This window comes from Lolium perenne, chromosome 3 (assembly GCF_019359855.2).
Source record: "Lolium perenne isolate Kyuss_39 chromosome 3, Kyuss_2.0, whole genome shotgun sequence".
NCBI classification, from domain to species: Eukaryota; Viridiplantae; Streptophyta; class Magnoliopsida; order Poales; family Poaceae; genus Lolium; species Lolium perenne.
This window is the reverse complement of record NC_067246.2, coordinates 153,493,439-153,514,591: the sequence shown is the minus strand read 5'-3', so window position 1 is coordinate 153,514,591 and position 21,153 is coordinate 153,493,439. Positions and strand designations below refer to the sequence as shown.

At 51.7% G+C, this 21,153-nt stretch overlaps 2 protein-coding genes across 2 annotated transcripts; both read right to left on the bottom strand.

The window, feature by feature from the left end:
• Positions 1-8,265: 8,265 nt before the first annotated feature.
• Positions 8,266-9,063, bottom strand: LOC139838020 (uncharacterized). The gene has a single exon (XM_071827372.1). It carries the CDS (start codon positions 9,061-9,063, stop codon positions 8,266-8,268), a length of 798 nt encoding a protein of 265 aa, XP_071683473.1.
• A 9,727-nt stretch (positions 9,064-18,790) lies between these two features.
• LOC127326977 (palmitoyl-acyl carrier protein thioesterase, chloroplastic) lies at positions 18,791-20,834 on the bottom strand. The gene is made up of 5 exons (XM_051353764.2): positions 20,345-20,834; positions 20,130-20,263; positions 19,752-20,034; positions 19,448-19,516; positions 18,791-19,272 (listed from the first exon to the last, which is right to left on the bottom strand). The coding sequence occupies exons 1-5, from the start codon at positions 20,726-20,728 to the stop codon at positions 18,964-18,966; spliced, it is 1,179 nt and encodes a 392-aa protein (XP_051209724.1). The 5' UTR covers positions 20,729-20,834; the 3' UTR covers positions 18,791-18,963.
• Between the last annotated feature and the right edge of the window lie 319 nt (positions 20,835-21,153).

The following is a 21,153-nucleotide window of genomic DNA, read 5'->3' as shown; positions in this document are numbered from 1 at the left end:
CTCATCAAGAGTCTCGATGTCACCATTCTCCATAGTGATCATAACCTTGGTGTTCTTGCACTCAAATGATTTGTGACCTTGGGTGCCACACTTGAAGCAAGTGACACTAGAGGGTCCCGTGGATGCCTTAGAGGAGGCGGTAGAGGAGACCGTTTGCTTCATGCGACTTTGGATAGTCGGTTTCTTGGATAGTGTAGAGGATGCGTCGGCCTTGGCACTTGTAGCATGAGGAGTTGATGTTGTAGTAGGAGTCGATGTAGCGAGCTTGGAGGAGAAATAGGACTTGGCCTTGGAGTACTTGATGTCCTCAATCACTTGGCGCTCGGCCTTCGATGCTTGATGGACCAACTCAACCATGTTGGAGTAGGGTTGGAACTCGACGATCCTCTTGATGGGGTAAGTAAGGCCATTGAAGAAGCGGGCAATGGTTTGTTCCTCGGACTCTTGGATGTTGGCTCGCATCATAGTGAGCTCCATCTCCTTGTAGAACTCCTCAACGGTCTTGGTGCCTTGCTTCAACTTTTGGAGCTTGTTGAAGAGGTCGGTCATGTAGTGCGTAGGGACAAAGCGAGTATGCATCTCCTTCTTCATATCTTCCCAAGTGTCAATAGGAGGTTCACCCTTCTCTTCTCGAAGAGTGAGGACTTGCTCCCACCAAGTGTTGGCGTAGTCTTCAAACTCGAGTGATGCCATAGCCACTTTCTTGGCACCGGAGTAGTTGTGGATGCGGAAGATCTTGTCCACCTTGAGTGCCCATGAGAGGTAGGCCTCGGCATCTTCTTCTCCCTTGAACTTTGGCATGGTGAACTTGAGTCTTCCAAACATGTTCTCTTCATCCTCCAAGGTTCTTCTACGAGGAGGGGCAACTTCATCTCTTGCGGCTTGAGGAGGAATAGGAGGTCTTCTACGGCCAACCATAGCATTGGGTTGGCGTTGAAGATGAACGCTTGCTTCACTTGGTTCACGGTGAGGATGTGGTTGAAGATCTTGTCGCGGTTGAGGGCGATGCTCAATGTTGGGTCTCTCATCTTGATCATGGTGTAGTTCTCCTCATCCACGTTGATCATGGCGAGGGTGGCGACGGAGATCTCGTCGAGGTGGATCTTGAGGATCTTGGTCTTGGGGATGGCCATCACGCCTATGGTGAGCATGGCGATCCGCTTGGTGACGATCTTGTTGAAGGACTTGGTCTTGTGGAGGACGTTCATGTGGACGAGCATGGCGATGTATTTCTCCACGCCTAGAGTTGGAGCGGGAGTCTTCATGACGAGCATGTGAGCGATGATGTCGATGATGGTCTTCATGCCTTGAGGAAGAGCTTGGGGACGAAAGGCCACCATGAGAGTAATAGTCTTGTGACGAGCTTGATGAAGAGGAAGTAGAGCGGTGTCGACGATGACGACCCAAGTTGGTGATGACGCGCTCGAGGCTATCCATGCGCCGCTCCATGTTGGCATCATTGGCCGCCATTTGGCCATTCAAGTTGTCCGTAGCTTCACGAAGAAGGGCCAAGTCTTGGTTCACGGTGGAGAAGTTGTGAGCCACCTCATCGTATTGCTCATCGATGCGCGTCTCGAAGAGGGAGAGTTGCTCCTTGAACTCTTGTCGTTGCGTCCATAGGTTGTGTTGAGTAGCCAACCTCTCGGTGTTGCGGAGGATCTCTTCATCCCTTGTGGTATCTCCGTTCCTATCCATGATGGAAAGACAAGAACTATGTTGTGTATGTTAGTGGAAGGAGACCACCTCGCACTCTTACCAAGGTAAGATAGTATTGAGGCAATCCACCAAACCGAAAGCAAGATCAAGTGTATCGGGAACACACGCAAAACCACACGCAAAAGCTAGCAAATATGGTGTTAGGCGAGTGTTGTGGAAAGCCAAAAGACAAATCCAAGATCGAGTATGTTGTTAAAAGTGGGTGAGGACCAAAAATCCAAATGTCAATGTGAAGATCACTATAAACACGGAAAAAGTTGTGGAACACACACACGAGATAAGCGGGGTTAGTGCAACCAAAAGTGAGCGGAAAAGTGTATGTATAAGTGCTCGGTGTCACACTAACACAAGGAGAGCCAAAGCTTTGGTTGCAAAGGAAGAGACAACAAGATTCACACGCGGCCTCTCTTCTCCTATCTCTCTTTGCTTAAAAGCTTTTTCTCTTTTGTATATGGTGGCACTTGCACTCGTTTGTATCTTTGGTGGCACGTGGACACTTTGTATGTATGGGCGTATGGATGTATGGATGTATGGTGCTACTCGCACTCTTTATGTGTTTTTGGGGCTTTTGCACACACTATGCTAGTGTTAGCCTCGCTTTTGCTATCTTGCCACACGAGTGTTTGCTTGGGTGCCTTACTCAACGCGACACACACACCTCACAATGCGGGGCCACGTGCAATGTCTCGCAACACTAGACAAGCAATGCTCGATGGGATAGATCGCAAAAGGAAGAGGGGTTACAAGGTTGAAGCTGCAAGTTATACCTGCGATGGTGGTGGTGGTGGTGGTGGTGGTGGAGATCGCCGGAAGTCGAGGTCGAAGGAGGGCGCGAGGAGGCGCCCGGTCTGGGGCCCGGTCGGACCGGATCCTGGACCGGCTTGCCCGGTTGCCGCCCGGTCGACCAGGTTCTGGGCTGGCTCGGCCGGTCGTGGGCCCGGTTGACCGGGTTCTCAACCGGATTTCGCGGGCTGGAGCTTTCTCTCTCCTGTTCTTCCCCAAACCAAAACCAAATCGACCAAATCGAAGGGAAACGATGGAATTGGAGGCTAAAAGTTGGGGAAATAGTAGATCAAGCACAACAACACCAGATCCACGGACCAAAACCACTCAAAACGCAACCAAATCACAGATCGGTCAAGAGGCAATTTGGGGCTATTTTTGGGGATTTTTTGGAAAATTTTCTAGGAACGAAATCGGGTGGGTGGAAGGTCAAATCCGCGGTAACCAAGAGCTGCTGATACCATATGATGAGGTCTAAGACCCCGTGTGTGGCCCGATCTCGCGGATTGACTTCGAAACCAAGAGGGGAGATGGGAAAACGCGAGGAACACGAGGAACACGATGAACACGAGGAACTCCGAGACTCACGCACGCACACCAACCCGATACACCCGATACTTACCCCCGTGGCTCGATGGACCACGCCAATAGAATCTCCGAGGAAGAGGCATGCGGCAGAATTCCCGGAGAGAGATTGGTGTTGGAGAAAAGAGATTGGTGAGAGAGAGAGTAGCTTGTACTAGAATCTCACTCAACAATATCCAAATCAACAACAAGGATGGCCTTGATTACAGAGGGATGATACCCAAGGGAGACTAAGCTCAAAGGTAGGTTTGAGTTCAAAACAAGTCTAAAGAGCTAAAGGGGCGTCTGGGGTGCTTATATAGTCTTACAAGGCGTCACGGGCCGAAAAGGTACGAAGGAAACAAGTTCGGGCCAATTGGGCGACTTAAGTTGTGCAGGCCGGTCAGGGAGCCGGTCAGACCAGGCCTGGGACCGGGAGGCAACCGGACGAGGTTCCGAGGCCCCGGGATGTTGCCCGGATGTCACGAGCGCAAATCCCAGTTTGGACCGGGCGACCCGGTCAGGAGGCCGGTCAGACCGGGCTGTGGACCGGGTGACCCGGTCAGGAGGCCGGTCAGACCGGGTTCTGGACCGGCCGTCCATCTTCTCTTCCTTGCGCTCTTCGGGTGACTTCCGGTCCAGCTCCATGTCCATCTTCGCGTCCAGCTGCTCCTCTCCTCCTCTTGACCATGGTGTGTCCTCCTCTTCGTGCTCTTGATGCTCCTTGTACCTAATGACACATAACACGTCGGCATGAGGTAGCAATCCATCCAAAGGGGTACCAAGGTCAAGGGTGGTGAGGAGCGAGTTCACCTCATCATGGAGAGCCTTGACTCGGGCTCGTGTCATCGGTCCACTTGGGGAACTTGTTGGTCTTGGTGTGGAGGTGACCGAAGGCCACCCCGCATCACAAGGCGTGCCAACCTTTCTTCTTGCCTTCTCATGCTCGCCATGTTTTGTTGAACTTGAGTAGCAAGTGTGGCCCTCATATCATGGGCTTGAGCATCAAGCTTGTCATGGATGTCTTGCACTTGGACATTGAGGTCCCTTCTTTGCACTTGAGCTCGTTCTTCATAGCGTGCAACGGTCTCATCGATCCATGCTGACGGCTTGAGTAGCTATCCAATGTTGGTGCCGTGTCATCGGTAGTTGGTTCCCCTCTCCACTAGACATGGTTACAACTAAAACAAGAACTATGTTGTGGGGTTAGAGGAAAGCTCACAAGTAAGTCAAAGACTCACAACAAAATTGGAAAGGTGTATCAAGGTGAGGAAAAACCAGTTACACACACAAAAACAAAACTCTATATGGTGTTAGGTACGGATGTGGAAAGCCAAATGGAAGAACCAAACGAAAAGTCTATTGTCAAAAGTGTGTAAGATCCAAAAGTCACAAGTCAAAGGCGGTGATCACAAAAGGCATACACAAGGAGGAACACACGCGTGGGACAAAATGGGGTTATCGCGACTTGGAAAATGAGCAAGAACAAAAAGGTCCTAACGAAGACTACTAGCTCGGTGTCACGCTAACACAAGAGAGACCGTGGCTTGGTTGCAAAATCGAGAAGCAACAAGATTTGCGCAAGACGCCTCTCTTCTCTTTTCTCTCTTTTGCTTATAAGCTTTGGACTCTTTTGTGTATAGGTGTCACTCACACACTTTTTCTTTTTCTTTTTGTATTTTTCTTTCTTTTGCTCACTATGTAAGGATACTACTATCTATGTAAGTATGTCACACTCCTTTTGCTTATCTTTTCACACGAGCTTGCTTTGAAGCTTTGCTCAACACACGCACACCCTCACGGTCGGGACGCTTGCGCAATGCTTCGCAACACTAGAAAGTCACTCTCGATAGGAAAGGTACGCAAAAGAGGCTAGGGTAACAAGTTAGGAGCAAGTTATACCACTTGATGATGGTGGCCGACGATCTTGAACTTGCTATGGTGGAGGTGTCAAATGAACCGCTTGGATCCTCGGGGTGCCGTCGTCATTGTCGATGTTGCGGAAGCTTTGTGGTAGCTGAAATGGCACTCAAACCGAAGTCCAAACACATGGGGGTTAGTACCAAAACGAAAAACGAAGGTTGCTATCAAAATTTCGGCCAGCCGGAACTTCCGGTCCTGAGGGGCGGTACTTCCGGTCCCGGGCGGAACATCCGGTCCTGCCGGGCGGAACTTTCGGTCGCAATCAGATCTACGGGCTGTTCGTCAATTTGGGTGGAAATCCAGGCCGAAATCCTTCGAATTCGCGGAAAATTTGGCACTAAAAGCTGCGGGAAGGTGGGGGAATTGCAGATCAACACCAAAGACAAGTTTTTTTTTTGAATAACAGCAGGAGAGCTGCTGTGTTCATTTCATTAGAAGGAGTTGTCAAGATACAGAAAAGGAGGCCTAAGGTGGCACTCCCGAAAAAAAGGAGGTACATGCAATAGCTTAACCGGGGTCAAATGGTGCCCCGTCTGTTAGCGCGACCAATGGGATCGGGGCTCCAGCTATCCTCCATAACTCTATTTCCCCATAACCTTGGGGATGAAAACCTGAACTGGCAGTTCTTTTTTGTTAAAGATTCTGCTATTGCGCTCCTTCCAGATCTCCCAGCAGATTAGTTTTGTGAGGGGAAAAATTATCTTCCTGCTTTCCTTGGACTTCTCGCCCACCATCATCCTGTACCAGGACTGGACATTTTGTTGGTCCCTTGGCCATGTTTCTGGGTTGAGCACATGTAGATTCAGTTGGTTGGCAACATGAGACCAAACTTTCAGACTGATAGGGCATTCGGTGAGAAGGTGCTCTGTAGTTTCGAGGTTTCTGCGGCATAGAGGACAGAAGTAGTCATTCTCCCATTGACGAAGCAGAAGTTTGTCTGCCGTTAGGACGCGGTCTAGCATGAGGGTCTAGATGAAAATTTTGCATCTCGCCGGCGCCCAACCTCTCCACACAATTTTCCTGAAGTCGGTCCCAACCGCCCCAATAAACTGAAGCTGGTACGCCGATCTAGCAGTGTAGTGATTCTTGTTACCGAAGGTCCAGGAGATGTCGTCTCTAGCCTCTGATAGGTTGACATCACTAAGCAGCGTTTCCAAGCGAGAGAGTTGTGTGGAGTGGCTTTCATCAAGGGAGAAGCGCAGATCATGCAACCACTTATCATTTGCTAGTGCATCCTTGACCGATCTGTTTTTCCTAATGGAGATCTTGAAAAGGTCAGGGGCCAAGTCTTGTGGTGCCGCGCCGTTGAGCCAGCGATCGGTCCAAAATTTTGCCGTTTGGCCATTCCCAATAGTTATATTGGTAGCGGCCGTGAACAGCGCCCTTTCTTTCGTCGTGGAGGGCACATGCAAGTGGGTCCAAGGCTTGTTCTGGCATTTCCACTTTTGCCACATCCACCTAAGACGCAATGCCGTCCCAAAGGAGTCGATGCAGTGAACTCCCAGGCCTCCCAGGTGCTTAGGACGGCAAACTAGTTTCCAGTTGACTTTACATTTACCCCCGTTGCAGGAGGCCTCTCCTGCCCAAAGCCAAGCTCTGCGACGTTTGTCGAACTCTTTCCTCACCCAGACAGGCATGGTGTTAATTCTCATCATGTAGACCGCCAGAGAGGTAAGGACTGTGTTTAACATTTCCAGCCTACCAGCTTTGCTCATCATCCTCGCTTTCCAGGTCGCCAGATGTCGGTCCATCTTGTCAAGGAGGGTTTGCCAATCAGCTTTTGTGAGGTTCTTTATGGATAGAGGCATCCCAAGGTACATGCACGGGAAGGGAGCGATTGCAATCCCAGCACTTGAGGCAAGATCGAGGATGTTGATGCCATGGCAGCTGATCGGGGAGAGCGAGCTTTTCGCGAGGTTGGTGATTAGCCCCGTGGCCCGGCCGAAAGCTGACAGGATTGCCCCGAGCCCCACAATGTCCTGCTGAGTTGGGTTTAAGAAAAGTGCGATGTCGTCAGCATAAAAGGAGGCCCGAAGGGTGCAGTGTCTTCCCTTGAGCTTGGAGAGGACCCCCGCATCAGTTGCGAGTTCGAAGAGGCGATGTAGAGGGTCAATGGCAAGGTCAAAGAGGAAGGGGAAAGGGCATCCCCTTGCCTGAGGCCACGATGGTGATGAATCGGTCTACTAGGCACCCCGTTAACCAACACTCTAGATGAGGCTGTGCGGAACAGAAGGAAAATCCAGTTCCTCCATCGAAGCGGGAAGCCCCTAGCCTCAAGCATGTCAAGGATGTAGGTCCAAGAGACCGAATCAAATGCTTTTGCAATATCCAGCTTGAGGAGAAGCGTTGGTGTCTTGGATTTATGGTAGTGCTTCGCCACGGTTTGTACGTAGAGGAAGTTGTCTTGTATGTTCCTTCCGGCAATGAAAGCACTTTGGCATGGCGAAATGAGGTCGTGGAGGTGAGGCTGTAGTCTCATTGCTAGAATCTTTGATACCAGTTTGCCGAAGGAGTGAATGAGACTGATTGGCCGGTAGTGTGTCATACTTGAGGGCTGTTCCTTTTTAGGAAGCAGGATGAGGAAAGCCGTGTTCAGGTTGTCGAATGATGGGTCATTGAGGTCATAGAACTTGTTGACTGCTGATAGCAGGTCGTCCTTGACAATGTTCCAGGAGGAACGGAAGAACCCACCGGAGAAACCATCGGGGCCAGGCGCTTTGTCCGCAGGCGACTCAAAACAGCTTTAAGCTCCTCCAAGGTGAAAGGTGTGTCAAGGTCAGAGAGGTCAGGCTTGGGTAGATCCAGTTGTGCCCAGTCAAGCCGTTCAGAGCAGGAAGCAACCTCCCCCATGATGGCCTGAAGATGTTGGAATATGGTTTCTTCAAGCTCTGCCGGAGATGTGGCAATACCGGTTTCGCTGATGAGGGATTGAATTCTATTTTTGACCCGTCTGTGCGAGGCACGAGAGTGGAAGAACTTAGTATTGGCGTCACCCAGCTGCAGCCACTTAATTCTTGCTCTTTGTTTGGCCTTGACTCTATTAAGGACCGCCAGTCCGACTGCCCTTGACTTGAGTGCTGATCGCAGCGAAGCTTCCTCTTCCGAGAGCAGTCTCATTTCCTAGGCAGCATCCAGCCTTAGCATGATCTCCTGTCCCACCAACATTTGCTTCCTAATGTCCCCCACATAGTTTTTGGCCCAGGTTTTGAGATCCTTAGCCAGACGCTTAAGCTTGAAGTCAAGAACCGCAAACTGGTTGGTCAGCAAACAAGGAGAGTTTCAAGATTGCTCGACAACCGAGCTGTACCCCTGCAGTAGTGGCCAAAAACTCTCGAAGCGGAATCTAGGCGGAGTTCTGGTTCTAATGTCCTGAACCAATAACAGAGGGCAGTGGTCAGACATGGAGGAGGCCTGGGGAAGTAACTTGGATGCTTGGAAGAGGTCGCCCCAGTCGTCATTGCAGAATGCCCTATCAAGTCTCACAAGAGTAGGGTCAGATTGCTCATTGCTCCATGTGTATCGCCGGCCGATGAGCTTAATTTCTCTGAGGAAGCTGGAGTCGACTGCGTTCTTGAACCATCGCATCCATGCCCTGTTGACTCTTCGTTTGTTCTTGTCTTGATCACTCAGAATTAGGTTGAAGTCGCCAATGACCAACCAAGCCCCAGAGATTTGGCTGTGTATGTGCACCAGCTCATTGAGAAAAGCTAGTTTGCGCTCCTCGTCAGCCGGTCCGTAGACCGTTGTAAGGTGCCAGGAGGTGTTAGATGCACGGTCCGTGAATTTTGCAGTGATGGAGCAGGAGGCTATGTTGATGTTGGACACCAGGTAGATGTCTGTGTTCCAGAAGAGCAGGACTCCACCACGAGTGCCGTCTGCCGGAAGGTGCGCGCAGCCCTTAAGCGTTTGCCCGACAATGTCAGCCTTATCAACATCGTTTAAGGAGGTTAGCTTGGATTCTTGGATATAGAGGATCGAGCATCTGGAGGAGGCGGCGAGGTCATGAACGACAGAACGACGAGCGCGGTCATTAAGGCCATGAACGTTCCAGTTTAACAGCTTAAGTTGTGACGACATGGAAACAATCACGGCAGTTTTGAAGATGAGCATCAGGCACAGCAGCAGGGTGACCCAGACGCTGGCTACAGGTAATGGCGACGAAGGTTGATCTCAGCGCTGACAGACTAGACGACGGAAGCTTGGGTCGGCGGCTTCACCGTCTACAGGTATGGGCGAAGTTAACCGAACCCAGCACTAAAGAGGAACATGAAATAACACAGCCACATCGGACAGACTTTTCATGAAATCTACTAATCATTGGGTGATGACGACACGCGTTTGCCTCGGGGTGATCATGCCGCGTAGGGCGACTCCTTGAGCAGAGCCGCCATGTCCTTGTCCTGAAGAACGAAGCCTGGCCTGCTCGAAATCTCCGCGAGTGAAGCTAGACCCTGGACGTTCGTGGACGAAAGCAGCTGCCGGTACAGGTGCAGGTACTGTGCCAGAACCTCGTCGTTGAAGTCGCTCTCCTGCTGAATGAGGCCCAGCTGCTTGCAGGCGCTGGCTTGGGCCCTGTGTGTCGCGAGCAGGGAGGAGGAGCGCGTGGTGGGCCTCTCGCTGCGACGAGAGGGGACTGCTGCCAGGGTTGGTTTCTTCGATTCGGCCTTCTTCTTCCTAGCAGCATTCGTTGGGAAGCCAAGCAGGGATGGTGAAAGCATGCCCATCAGCTTGCTCATGATGCCGGTTTTGGGGTCGACGTGCATGTCCGCAACCCTGGAGGTGACATCCTCCATCGACGGTGGTTCTGAATGCTGCCGACGAGACTTGGCTGGGCTGTTTAGCCCCTCAGCATGCCTGGCCGTGCCGCAGAGCTCGGCGTCGCGCAAGGCCCGCAGAGCATTTGACTTCAGCGTGACCTCGAACAGGCGGTCGTCGTCGCTGTCCGAGGCAAGCTCCGGCGGCGATGGAGAGTGCTGAGGCTGCCCGGCGGTCGTCCGAAGAGCTGGTGCGGTTGCTGGGGTGGCGAAGATATCCTGGAGCTGCCAACCAGTCAACGCAGGCTCGAGCAGCGCGGTGAACTCATTGATCTCGTACACGGTCCTCTCCGTGATCGGGGTGCCAATCGTTGGCGGCAGATCTTGGAGACCAGGCCCAAAGAGGCGTTCTGCCTGGTCGACAATGGCGGCCTGCTCCCAACCCGACTGCGCAAGGCCGAGTATCGGGCCCTGCGGCGGTTCCGCCTCCCAGACCCCAGACTAGGCCTGCATGACTTGGACCGAAGGAGCATGTTCTCCGGAGTACTCCTACAGCAGCCCGTCCCAGCCGCCGCTGCTCGCTTGGCCGAGAAGACCTGAGGAGGGCCAGGTCGCCGTGGTGGTGTCGATGATGTTAGCAGACCAGCGGTCGGCGACGGCGTTTGCCTCGTCCGGCGTAGAGTCTTCACTTTGGATAGCTGCCCAAGGGATCTGGGGAGAAGGGGGAGCCGGCACGCCGTTGAGGTTGTGGTCGAAGTGGTCTGTGCGAGGGGAACAGAGGATGGCTTGTCCGCCGTTGTGCTGTGGGGAGGGAGAGATCGCCATAGGAGTCCCAGCCAGGTGGTGACGAACAGCGCCCGGTGGTGGTGAAGGGGTTGAGCCGAACGCCTCACTGCCCGCAGGTGTGCAAGACATGTTCCTCCGGCCGCGCGGAGATTTCTCAATCACCGGTGGCAAGAGGACAGGTGCGCCTCCATGGTCAGCAGCCTGGCCCCGATCCTCCTGGGCCAAGACGAGAGCCGTGGCCTCTAACATGGCTGCCGTTGGGCTCCTCGAGCGGCGGCGAGATGTGTCACCGCGTCGGCGCCGATCCGGTGACCTGGAGCCGTGACGATCGTGGCGATCATGCCTTGTCTGGTGGTTGCCAAGCTCCCGACGTGGCCCATCACCAGCACGGTCGCTGTCGTGCATGCTGCTGCGCCGATCGCTGCGCCGGCCGTCGTGGTCGCCACGACAATCGTCCCTGTCGTCGTCATGGCGATGGTTGGATGGGCCGAGACGGTCACGACCAGGCCTGCGCCTGGCAGCGGTGGAGTTGTCCTTGACACCGAACTCCCAGTCGCGGCGGGTCTTGTTTGGCCAGGTGTAACCGCGCCTGCGGCGGCTCTCGTCGACGGGCGTGTAGTCGAGGATGGTGTCGAGGTGGATGAGGACGCGGTAAAGAGGGCCGTCGCGCCCCTCTTCCGCCGGCGTGCCCTCCGGCAGGTCAGCCCGCCCCACCTCCGGCCTGTCGAGGATCGAGTGCGCCTTGGCGCAAGGGATAAGGTCTGGGTCAAGCGACCAGACCCATGCGAACAGGGCGGCGGTGTTGTCCTGCGTCACCGATCGCTGCTCGATGCGATCGAGCTCGCAGCCTCCTCCGATGATCGACTTGACGGTGTCCACGTCCTCCCAGGCATTGAGCGGCACGTTTTCGAGGGCGAGGCGGAAGTAGAACCGCCACGTTTGTGGACGGCCACGCACGGTCGGCGACCATGTGGTGAGCGCCATCTTCCCATGATGCAGCGGCACCGAGCCCAGCTCCAGCGCGGTATCCCTCTGCCATGGGTGCGTGAAGCGGACCAAGAAGTCGTCAGGGTACGACGCCGAGACATGGATGTCACTCCAGTCAAAGTTGAGCTCGTCCTGCAAAGCTTTGGCCAGCGACCTGGTGCTGATGTTGAGACGGGGATCGGAGATGATGATGGCGAGGTGGGTGCGCCGCATGTCCGTGGCCGCCCTCTCCATGGCGGGCGTGCTGATGGACAGGCTGTAGACCTCGTCAGGGCGGTTGGAGGGGTTCCCAGGGGAGAGGGCCATCGCTGAAGATGCGTGCCCAAGCGTCGGCCAACCCGCGGCGTTTGCCTGCGGTTGCACGGGCGGGGACAAGGTAGCCGGCGGGGGCGGAGGCGCGGTGGAGGCTCGAAGCTTCTTGGAAGGGCAGTTGCGAGCGATGTGGCCGGGGCGCTCGCAGCCAATGCAGTGCACCTGGCCGGAGCAGTGGCGGACGAAGTGGCGTGGAGAGAGGCAGCGGAAGCAACGCCCTTTGAAGTGGAGGAGGCCTTGGGGGTCGGGCCGTCTTGAATCGCTCTGCCGGCGTCCAGGCTGCTGCCCTCCCGAAGAGGAGGGAGTAAACCTCCGCCACCATCGTCTCGGCCTCACATCTTGCCATTCTCCCTCCTGGACTTGGCAGGTACGGCTTGATGTCTCAAGGAGACGAGGCGGGGCGATGATTAAGGAGCGCAGCCGAGGCGCCGCGCCGCAGGTCACGCCGCTGCGGGAAACCTGGGGGCGCGCGACGTCCACCGCACGGACCGGTCGATCCCTAGCCTTGATGGCTGGCGGGGGCGGCAGAAACTCCGAAGATAAGGCTGGCGCCAGGGCCATCGAGGCGCGTGCCGAGGCGCAGGGCGACGAGGCCGTAGGTGCCGTAGGCTCCGGCGTGGTCGCCGTAAATGCTGCTGGCGCGGTCGTTTGACCCGCCGCCAGATCCGCCGAACCAGATCTCTTGCCCAGCCCTTGCCCTGCCGCGATCTCCGGAGTAATGGAGCCGAAGGCGAGCTCCAATCCGGCAGGAAGGGGTGAGCTGCTGCTGTTCGTCGGCCTAAGGATAGGGGCTGGGAAGGTGGAGGGGATTTGGATTTGGGTGGCCGCCCCGGCCTGGAGCGACCGAGGCGCAAGGTTGGGTACGGGGCTCTCTCTCTCTCACTCATTTCTCCGACGGAGTCAAAAGATCACAGTGGAACAAGTAGAAGTGTAGAACCCATGATTCAAAGACAAGTTTCTATTGGAGCAAAACCACAAATAACTCAACAAATCGCGAGATCGATCCAAGGCCAATTTGGGGCTATTTTTTGGGAAATTTTTTGGGCGAAATTGGGGGTTGTGGGGGTCAAATCCGTGGCAACCAAAGAGCTGCTGATACCATATGATAAGGGCTAAGCCCAAGGGTGTGCCCGATCTTCACGGATTTGGATGGGATTCGAGGTGGAGGTGGATGAACACGAAGAACGTGGGTGGATGGCGGGGTGGATCGAAGATACAAACGCAACACACACACACACACAACCGGTTGTTCTTCGTTGGCCCGATACACCAACCCAATGGAATTGCAAGAAAAAGACCCACAAGGAGTAGAATCCCTCACAAAGGATTGGCAATAGCAATCGATAGAGTTCCAAAGAGGAAAAGAGTGCAAATAGATAGAATTGCAAAAGCAAAAGATCCAAAACACTAGAATTCCTAGAATGGAAGAGATCAATCGCCTAGAAGAGTAGATAACTTCGTAGATTGGTAGATCTAGAAGGGTTTCCCGCGGGAAGGAGCATAGCTCATGTTTTCTCTTACATCAAGTCTAATCTCAGATCTGAGCCAACAAGGCTATTTATAGGTGGGAGCGAAGGGTAAGTTACACGCTGAAAAGTGCTGTCTCGCTGAAGTTCGATGGGGCGGAAGTTCCGGTCGTCCGGGGCGGAAGTTCCGGTCAGGGGCGGAAGTTCCGGTCTTGTGGGCCGGAAGTTCCGGTCGGGGCGGAAGTTCTGGTCAAGTTCCGGCCTTGTTCCGGAATTTGCCCATTTCCTCGCAGTAACATCCAGTATGGTTTTGACGGACTTTAGGAACATGGGCGGAACTTGGGCGGAAGTTCCGGCGGGCGGAAGTTCCGGTCCTCCGGGGCGGAAGTTCCGGCTGGATCCTTGTCCCTGGGCGCTGGAAAGCATCTTGAGGGCATCTGGCCGGAAGTTCCGGTCCTGGGGGCGGAAGTTCTGGCCTGGGCGATGTAGCTCCATCTTCCTCATTTCCAGCTCTCTCTCCATTGGCTTGGTCTCCATGGATCGCGTCTTGGTCGATGTACCTGATTGAACATAGGGTATTTGCATGAAATAGCAAACCATCCAAAGGGGTATCAAAAGCATACGTGGAGAGGAGCGAATTCACCTCTTGGTGTAGGGCTTGGGCTCGAGCTCGTGTCATTGGACCACGAGGAGGGCTTGTCGGTCTTGAGGCGGTGGTGTCCGAAGGCCACCCCGTATCAGATTGACTCCAGGATGATGGATTGTCATTGGTGCAGCAAACACGTTCACGCACACACCTCCACCATGATTGGTACAACGGCCAATGCCTGACTGCGCGGTCTTCCCCACCTCCAGCTAGTCCCCCGCACGATGGAGCACACAACTAGGTCTGGACGGTGCTGCCCTCAGAGGCCATGGCCCATGGCCTGGCTTCTCGGGCGACAACAACGCTCGAAAAAGAGCTCACACATCTGAACTCGCATATGGCATCGTTCTTCTGCCGGTGATGTATGATTCACCTTGTTTCTTCTCCTTCGACTCGATCTAGATCGATGCTTGTGTTGTTCGATTATTTAAGTGGATCAGGTGTTTTGGAGCCGGACATAGATTCCTACTTCTACTCGTTGGTTCACGAACTTTTCTTTCTGAGCAGGACATGGTAGGACTCTCGTAACATTTTCCTTTCAGAATGGGACACGATTTCATCCAATGTCATCGGGCAAGACTCTACGCGGTGGGATGGACGAAGGGACGAAGAATCGCGGAGGAAGTAGGGGTGAGACAGATGGGTTTTTTAGACGTACAAAAATTGATCCGGTTTTTTACGGACAAAAATTTGTTCCGGTTTTTTCGACCTACCAACACCATCGATCTGTAACTTATTAGTAGAGATATATATTTATCCTATATATATAGGTATATATATATCCTATATACCCCCTAGGTGCAAAATAACTTATTCTACACCCGGTCGGTGGACCGAGCCAGAGAACCATTTGGCTCGACCAAACCTGGTGCGGTTCGCAAACAGCTCACGTGCCTGATGTAACTGTTTATTTTTTTACATGGACGGTTTGGGTGGTAGCTCACGACTCAAGACGCAGTTGATTATATATATACACATACCACGTCTCATATAGGATAAATACTCCCTACTCCTAGGTGGAACTACACCCCCGTCTCATATACCAAATATATGCCATACTTTATCAATTTGAGTATGTTCACACACTATATTTAAGATACTCCAAACCAAGTTTGGTGAAAATAATGCATGTGAACACGTAGGTTGCACTATATATTCAAAATACATGCATATATATACGTAGACAATGAGTGTACGTAAAAAATGTACAAGCTACGATGCGGATTTGGTAGCCACATGCACTGATACGGGCATGAAGGCCGAGGTGAAGCCCAATTTTAGAACTCCACCAAGCTAGTTATCTTATTTTATGTCTTCTATATTTCTGGTCATATGTGGGCCAATTAGGGTTTTTTATAAGTTGTGTGATTTCGACTTGAGCCTGTCTGAGTCGAACTAGGAAAACCCACTAGGGCTTGGCCGACCACCACCCCCTCATATAAGGAGATGGTGCGGCTAGGGTTAGAGGTAGATAAGTTTAGGTTAAAATTATTGCTTGTGTTCACGTGTTGCATTCCTCCGGGGTTCGGCGGTGCCGATTATCAGTTTACAATAAAGATTGATGTGAGGGTTCTTGTGTTCATCAAGGATTATCACGCTAGGGTTTGAGGCATGCAGTTCATCTACACGTTGCTTGCTGGATTCATCCCTCATCTTCAGGTTGCGTTCCGTGCGTGATTGGGAGATTCTATCTAGCGGTTGTCTTGCTATGAAAGATCGGGCAAACCCCAAGAGGATCAGGTTGGATCCTCGTATCATGTGGTATCAGATTTCTGGGTTGCTCAATGTGAGATTTTGTTGATCGATCTCACCATATCGGTTTGCATTGGAGGAGATTTTCCTCAAGGTTGAAGGAGATTAATGTGGAGGAAGGAGTGTGCTGCAGTACGCCTTTTCTCTACTGTCCAAGGCTACTACAATAGGCGAAATCGTGAAATTTTGTGCCTGGCATCACGAAGAAGAAGAAAAAGCAGATTCTTCCGGGTCAAACACCACGCCCGGCACAACGGCTGTGTCACCGGACGCTCCGGCACCACGCCCGGCAGCGCCGGCTGTGGCACCGGGAGGCCTGGCACATACCGGCTTCCACGCCGGTGCACACCGGGGCACCATCCAGGGAGCACCATCCGCTCGCCCGGCCCCCAGGCTGGCAGTACCGGTCCCCAGGCCGGCAGCTCCAGTCCCTAGGCCGGCAGAACCGGCACCCAGGCCGGTAGTACAAGCACCCAGGCCGGCCGTACCACCCCTGTTTCTGCTTTTTTATTTTCCGGCTGCTGTTTTCGCGTGATCGTTATGGTTACTTCACGACCAGATCGTCCGACGGATAGGTGTGAAGATGTCGACCATGATTACCTCATTATTGTGACTGGTTCGATGTTCGATGTAACTACAATTAAGGGGAAATTGGATAGCACCGCTACGGCTAAGGAATTTCAGATTTGGGAATCCCACTGACGGTGGTTTTGAGAGATGCAAGGAATTTGATAGCACGTTTGGTGGCCAAACTGAATTTGTTATTGCATACCGGCATGTTGATGACTTTGCGGCTACTTGCTACCGTGACGATCTGTCAGCCAAGGGTACCACTGGTGGAAGGTCTAGTTGGGCAGATTTCAAGCAGTTTTTGCGTGCTAGATTTTTTGTGAAGTCCACGGAGTTGGACAAGGAGGTGGTGTGCTCTAACAATACCGTGAAGGAGGATGTACCATTGAGTGGGCTGAATTTGCAACTCAAGAAGGCACAAGATGATGCTTGCAAGACAGTTGACAAGGGTCAGCGGTGGAGTTTATTTCAGACTCAGTGCATTATAAAAGGCAAGGCTTGCAAGTTGATGATTGATGGTGGTAGTTGTACTAATGGCATAAGCAAGGCGATGGTGGCAGCATTGGGGTTGTTTACATGGCGTCTTCCAGAACATAAGAGTCTTGAGTGATTGAATAGTTGTAGTATGATAAAGATTACTCATAAGGTGTGTGTCATTTACAGTTGATGACTATGTTGATGAGATAGAGTGCGATGTGTTGCCATTGTAGGTGTGTGGATTGTTACTTGGGCGTCCATGGCAGTATGATCGTACTGTGACACATGCTAGGAGAGCAAATACATATTCTTTTATTCATGGTGGCAAACAATGGACTTTGAAGCCGATGAGAGATGATCAAATCAAGTCCAAGGTGGAGTTAGTGGTACGTAAGGAGAAGTTGCACAAGCCTAAAGTGCAGCATGAGGTGCATGATGTTTCGAGCATCGATGTTGGTGATTTTTCAGCCAAGCCTGTAGATGACAAGCCAGTACTTGTTGGTGACAATCCTGTTGAAGTCAAGCCTATTGTTGATGAGGATGTTGCAGCATGTGCTACAGTTCCAGTCTATGTTGACACAGGAGTTTAGACTGATGATGTTTGCGCTGCTCATGTGGAGGTCACTGCCGTCCCATCGGCACTACCGCCCGGTGCACACCGGCATTGCCGGTTGCAGTTCATTCATAGTGCGGATGCATCGAGGCAAGGATTGACGTGTTCGACATTTATGTGGCACGGACATTACACATCTTGTGCAGGGTCATGTTCAACAACACATGGGTTCATCAAGAGTTGATAAGAAGAAGATGTTGGCGCCAACGTCCAAGTTTATGTGGAGGCGAAAGGAGGTGCCAAGTGATGAATCAAGTCAAGCACGTCGAGAGGGAGGATGTGGTGTGGTAGGCAGGCAAGACTTGAAGACGGCGCAGATGTGTGATGTTCATATCACATCACCTTTTTGAGAAGACCCTCACGTGTTGGGGACAACGCTTAAGGGGGGAGGATGATACGGGCATGTAGGTCGAGGTGAAGCACAATTTCAGGACTCCACCAAGCTAGTTATCTTATTTTATGTATTTTATATTTCTGGTCATATGTGGGCCAATTAGGGTTTTTAATAAGTTGTGTGTTTTCTACTTGGGCTTGTCCGAGTCGAACTAGGAAAGCCCACTAGGGCTTGGCCGGCCACCCCACCCCCCATATAAAGAGATGGTGCGGCTAGGGTTAGGGGTAGACAAGTTTAGGTTAAAACTATTGCGTGTGTTCGCGTGTTGCATCCCTCCGGGATTCGGCGATGCCGATTATCAATTTACAAAGATTGATGCGAGGGTTCTTGTGTTCATCAAGGATTATCAAGCTAGGGTTTGAGGCGTGCAGTTCATCTACACGTTGCTTGTTGGATTCATCCCTCATCTTCAGGTTGTGTTCCACGCGTGATTGGGAGATTCTATCTACCGGTTGTCTCGCTGTGAAAGATCGGGCAAACCCCGAGAGGATCAAGTAGGGTCCTCGTATCATACACGTAATTTCTTTTATAGGAAACTTCTATAAAAAAGGTTAAAAAAATAAACGAAGGTTAACATAAGAAAACTAACTATTATATGGAAGGTTCTTAGGTGAGAGACTTGACATGTGCATCTACCAAATTTAGCCCTTGGTAGAAAAAAATACTAGTCCTATAGTCAACAAGTATTTGTCAATTTGGACCATAGGATCCACCGGGCTGAGCGATTGACGTTTACGCATCCCTACCATAAAAAGCCTCCACAAGTTGGACGCGTGTGAGGAGCTCGACCAACCCTCTAACGTAGCACATTCTATATATCCTCTGTCTGTTGTGTAGTATTTTCCTTTCTGTTAATTCTTTTCACTCAAAATAGCAGCCCGTCTAGTGCACGGTGACGGGTGGATGATAGGTTAGTGTAGTGCTTTATAGGATGAAATCATATGAAGTGAGGAGTACTACCTCCTATCCTAAGTCGTCTAAGATGTTTTTAGGTTAAAATAGCCTATTAAAACGTCTTACAAGACAAGCATGTCTATGTTTCTGGACACACTTCGTCTTGGCCACATGTACATGTATATATAGTAGGAATAACATCCTGAACATACACATATGAAGTAGCTATAGCAGCTCACACATGTACGTACCCATCTATGTATAAAACACACAATAAACAAGCTGCTTTTTCCAGCTTAAATAGATAATCAAGGTCAGGATGCTTATTATAACTTCTTCTTCCATGTGGTTCTGCCCCTTACAATCTCCTCATACCCATCACTTGCTTTCAGTTGCAGAAGGTGCGTGTACTTTGTTGGCCATTGGTGTAGTGCACCAGCCAAGCTGTGGTGACCATTGATGATTTCTGGCAAGAGTAAGGGTCCTCTCACCATGTTAACGTTTTCACCAGGCGAAATTGAGCCCTCATCTGGCTGGCAAATAGATTGTACAACATCCGAGCTCCCACACTCCTTCCTGTACTCCAGGATAATACTGCGAAGCTGGTGGTGCTGTAGGAACTGATCGGGGATAGTCTGTGCATGATCACAAAATAAATACGATCGATAAATTAAAGTAGGACTATGTGCTTGAACTCTTGTTTAGTTTTTTTTATGAATGGCACGCTTGTTTAGTTTATCAAGTTCGAATTGTATATTAACGAATAAATGTGCTATGCTCTTGCAGGAGAAAAGTTGCGTGATATAATACCTCCAGCATCCACCGTACATATTTGACGTTATTGACGTGTTGGTTCATATCCAGATCACTCCGCTTCGGCTAAAAATATAAAACTGAAGTCGTTATAGATGTGAGAAACAAGGGAATATATTCGGATAGCAGCGGAGCGAACAATCCCCAAATATATACTACTATATGCATTAGAAGGGATTGCACAGGTCGATCCTACTGAAGTCCCTAGGAACGTCAGACAAATGAACAAATATATATAAATAAGCAACTTTTATGCAGCAAAGTTGGAGTAGTAATAGCAACGAAAATAAATGAAGCTAACCTTCAAATTGGATTCAACGTGTTTGGCGGTGCTGTCTAGCTTGATGATCTTCTCGGTGGCCTCATCCTGGATGGCATGCCGGTCGATGAACCACGGAGAGATCTCGGCCCTGACCTCGTCGGGCATCTTGGACAGCCTCCTAGTGTTCTTGTTCATCATCACCCAGGTGCTGGTTGCTCGGACGAAGACGTTGCCGGAGCCGCGGCCACGGATTAGCCAGTCACGGCGCATGCCATTCTTCCCCGACGAGCCAACCCACGTGTCAATCTCCAGCACCTCTCCCCTGCAGCACACACAGCAATGTAAAAAAAGCAAGGTGGTAATTAGGCGAGGAAACAGAGGTTCGATGGACAGCTCGTCAATTATTGTAACGTGTACCATATGGGGTAGTGTTCGACTTGGACTTGCATCCTTGATACGACCCAGATGAGGTTGTTCTTGATCATGCCGTGAGTGGCGCCGAAGCCGTCACCGAGGAGACCCGACATCCAAACGTGGTTGAGTGCTGTCTCCTGCTTGTGTGCATGCACGCAGATATGTCATCAAACATTGAACGTTATACTACTACTTGAGTCACGGCAAAGGAGGAGTACCTGGAGAAGATTAAGTAGGGTCTCTAGTGTCGCCGTTTTGTCAGGGCCAACCTCGTACGAGCGCACCACCACCGTCTGCTGGTACCGCACCCCGCCCTCCACGATCTGCGCCTGTCTGAATGGGTCCTCAGCCTGCTTCTCCGTCGGGATGTTCTGCCGGCTGCGCTCCTGCCCGTCTACAGTCGTAAGCAACGGGGCGCTGAGCTCTGCCAGCGACCGGTTGATGGACGTCTCCAGCGCCGATCCTACCTGTAGCGGAGTCCTGTGCGCCGCCCCGTTCACCCTCACGGCCGCATTGCTCCTGTGCTGCCCGCCCCTCTCCGATGAGGAGCACCTGATGAGCACGCGCGAGCAGTAGATACTCGATGGCAAGGTGTGAGCCATGCAGATTTATGCTATGAGTTAATTGCACCTCACTCACCTCCTTGTTTTTGGAAGACGGAGATCATGCCGCACTGGATTTCTTATACTGGCGCAAGGGCGGATCTGTCTATAGGCATTTGGTTTGGCGTTCGCTCCACAGGACAAGGAACAAGAAATTATTAAACATCACTCTTGTACCTACTTGGTATGGCACACCGTCGCTAGAAACAATGCTGCTAACTCGCATACTTCGAAAAGGACACACATTATGGTCTATGGAAGCCAAATCCGGACAACAATGGCGTGCCCATTATTCCCACGGGGGGCACTTGTTTTTGGAGTTGTAGGAACATATATTTTGGTATGGCCGTCATAAACTGTGACGCCTCTCTGTTGCAACGCACCTTGATTTTCTCAAGAGCATACAGTGACAGATGGCTAAGGTC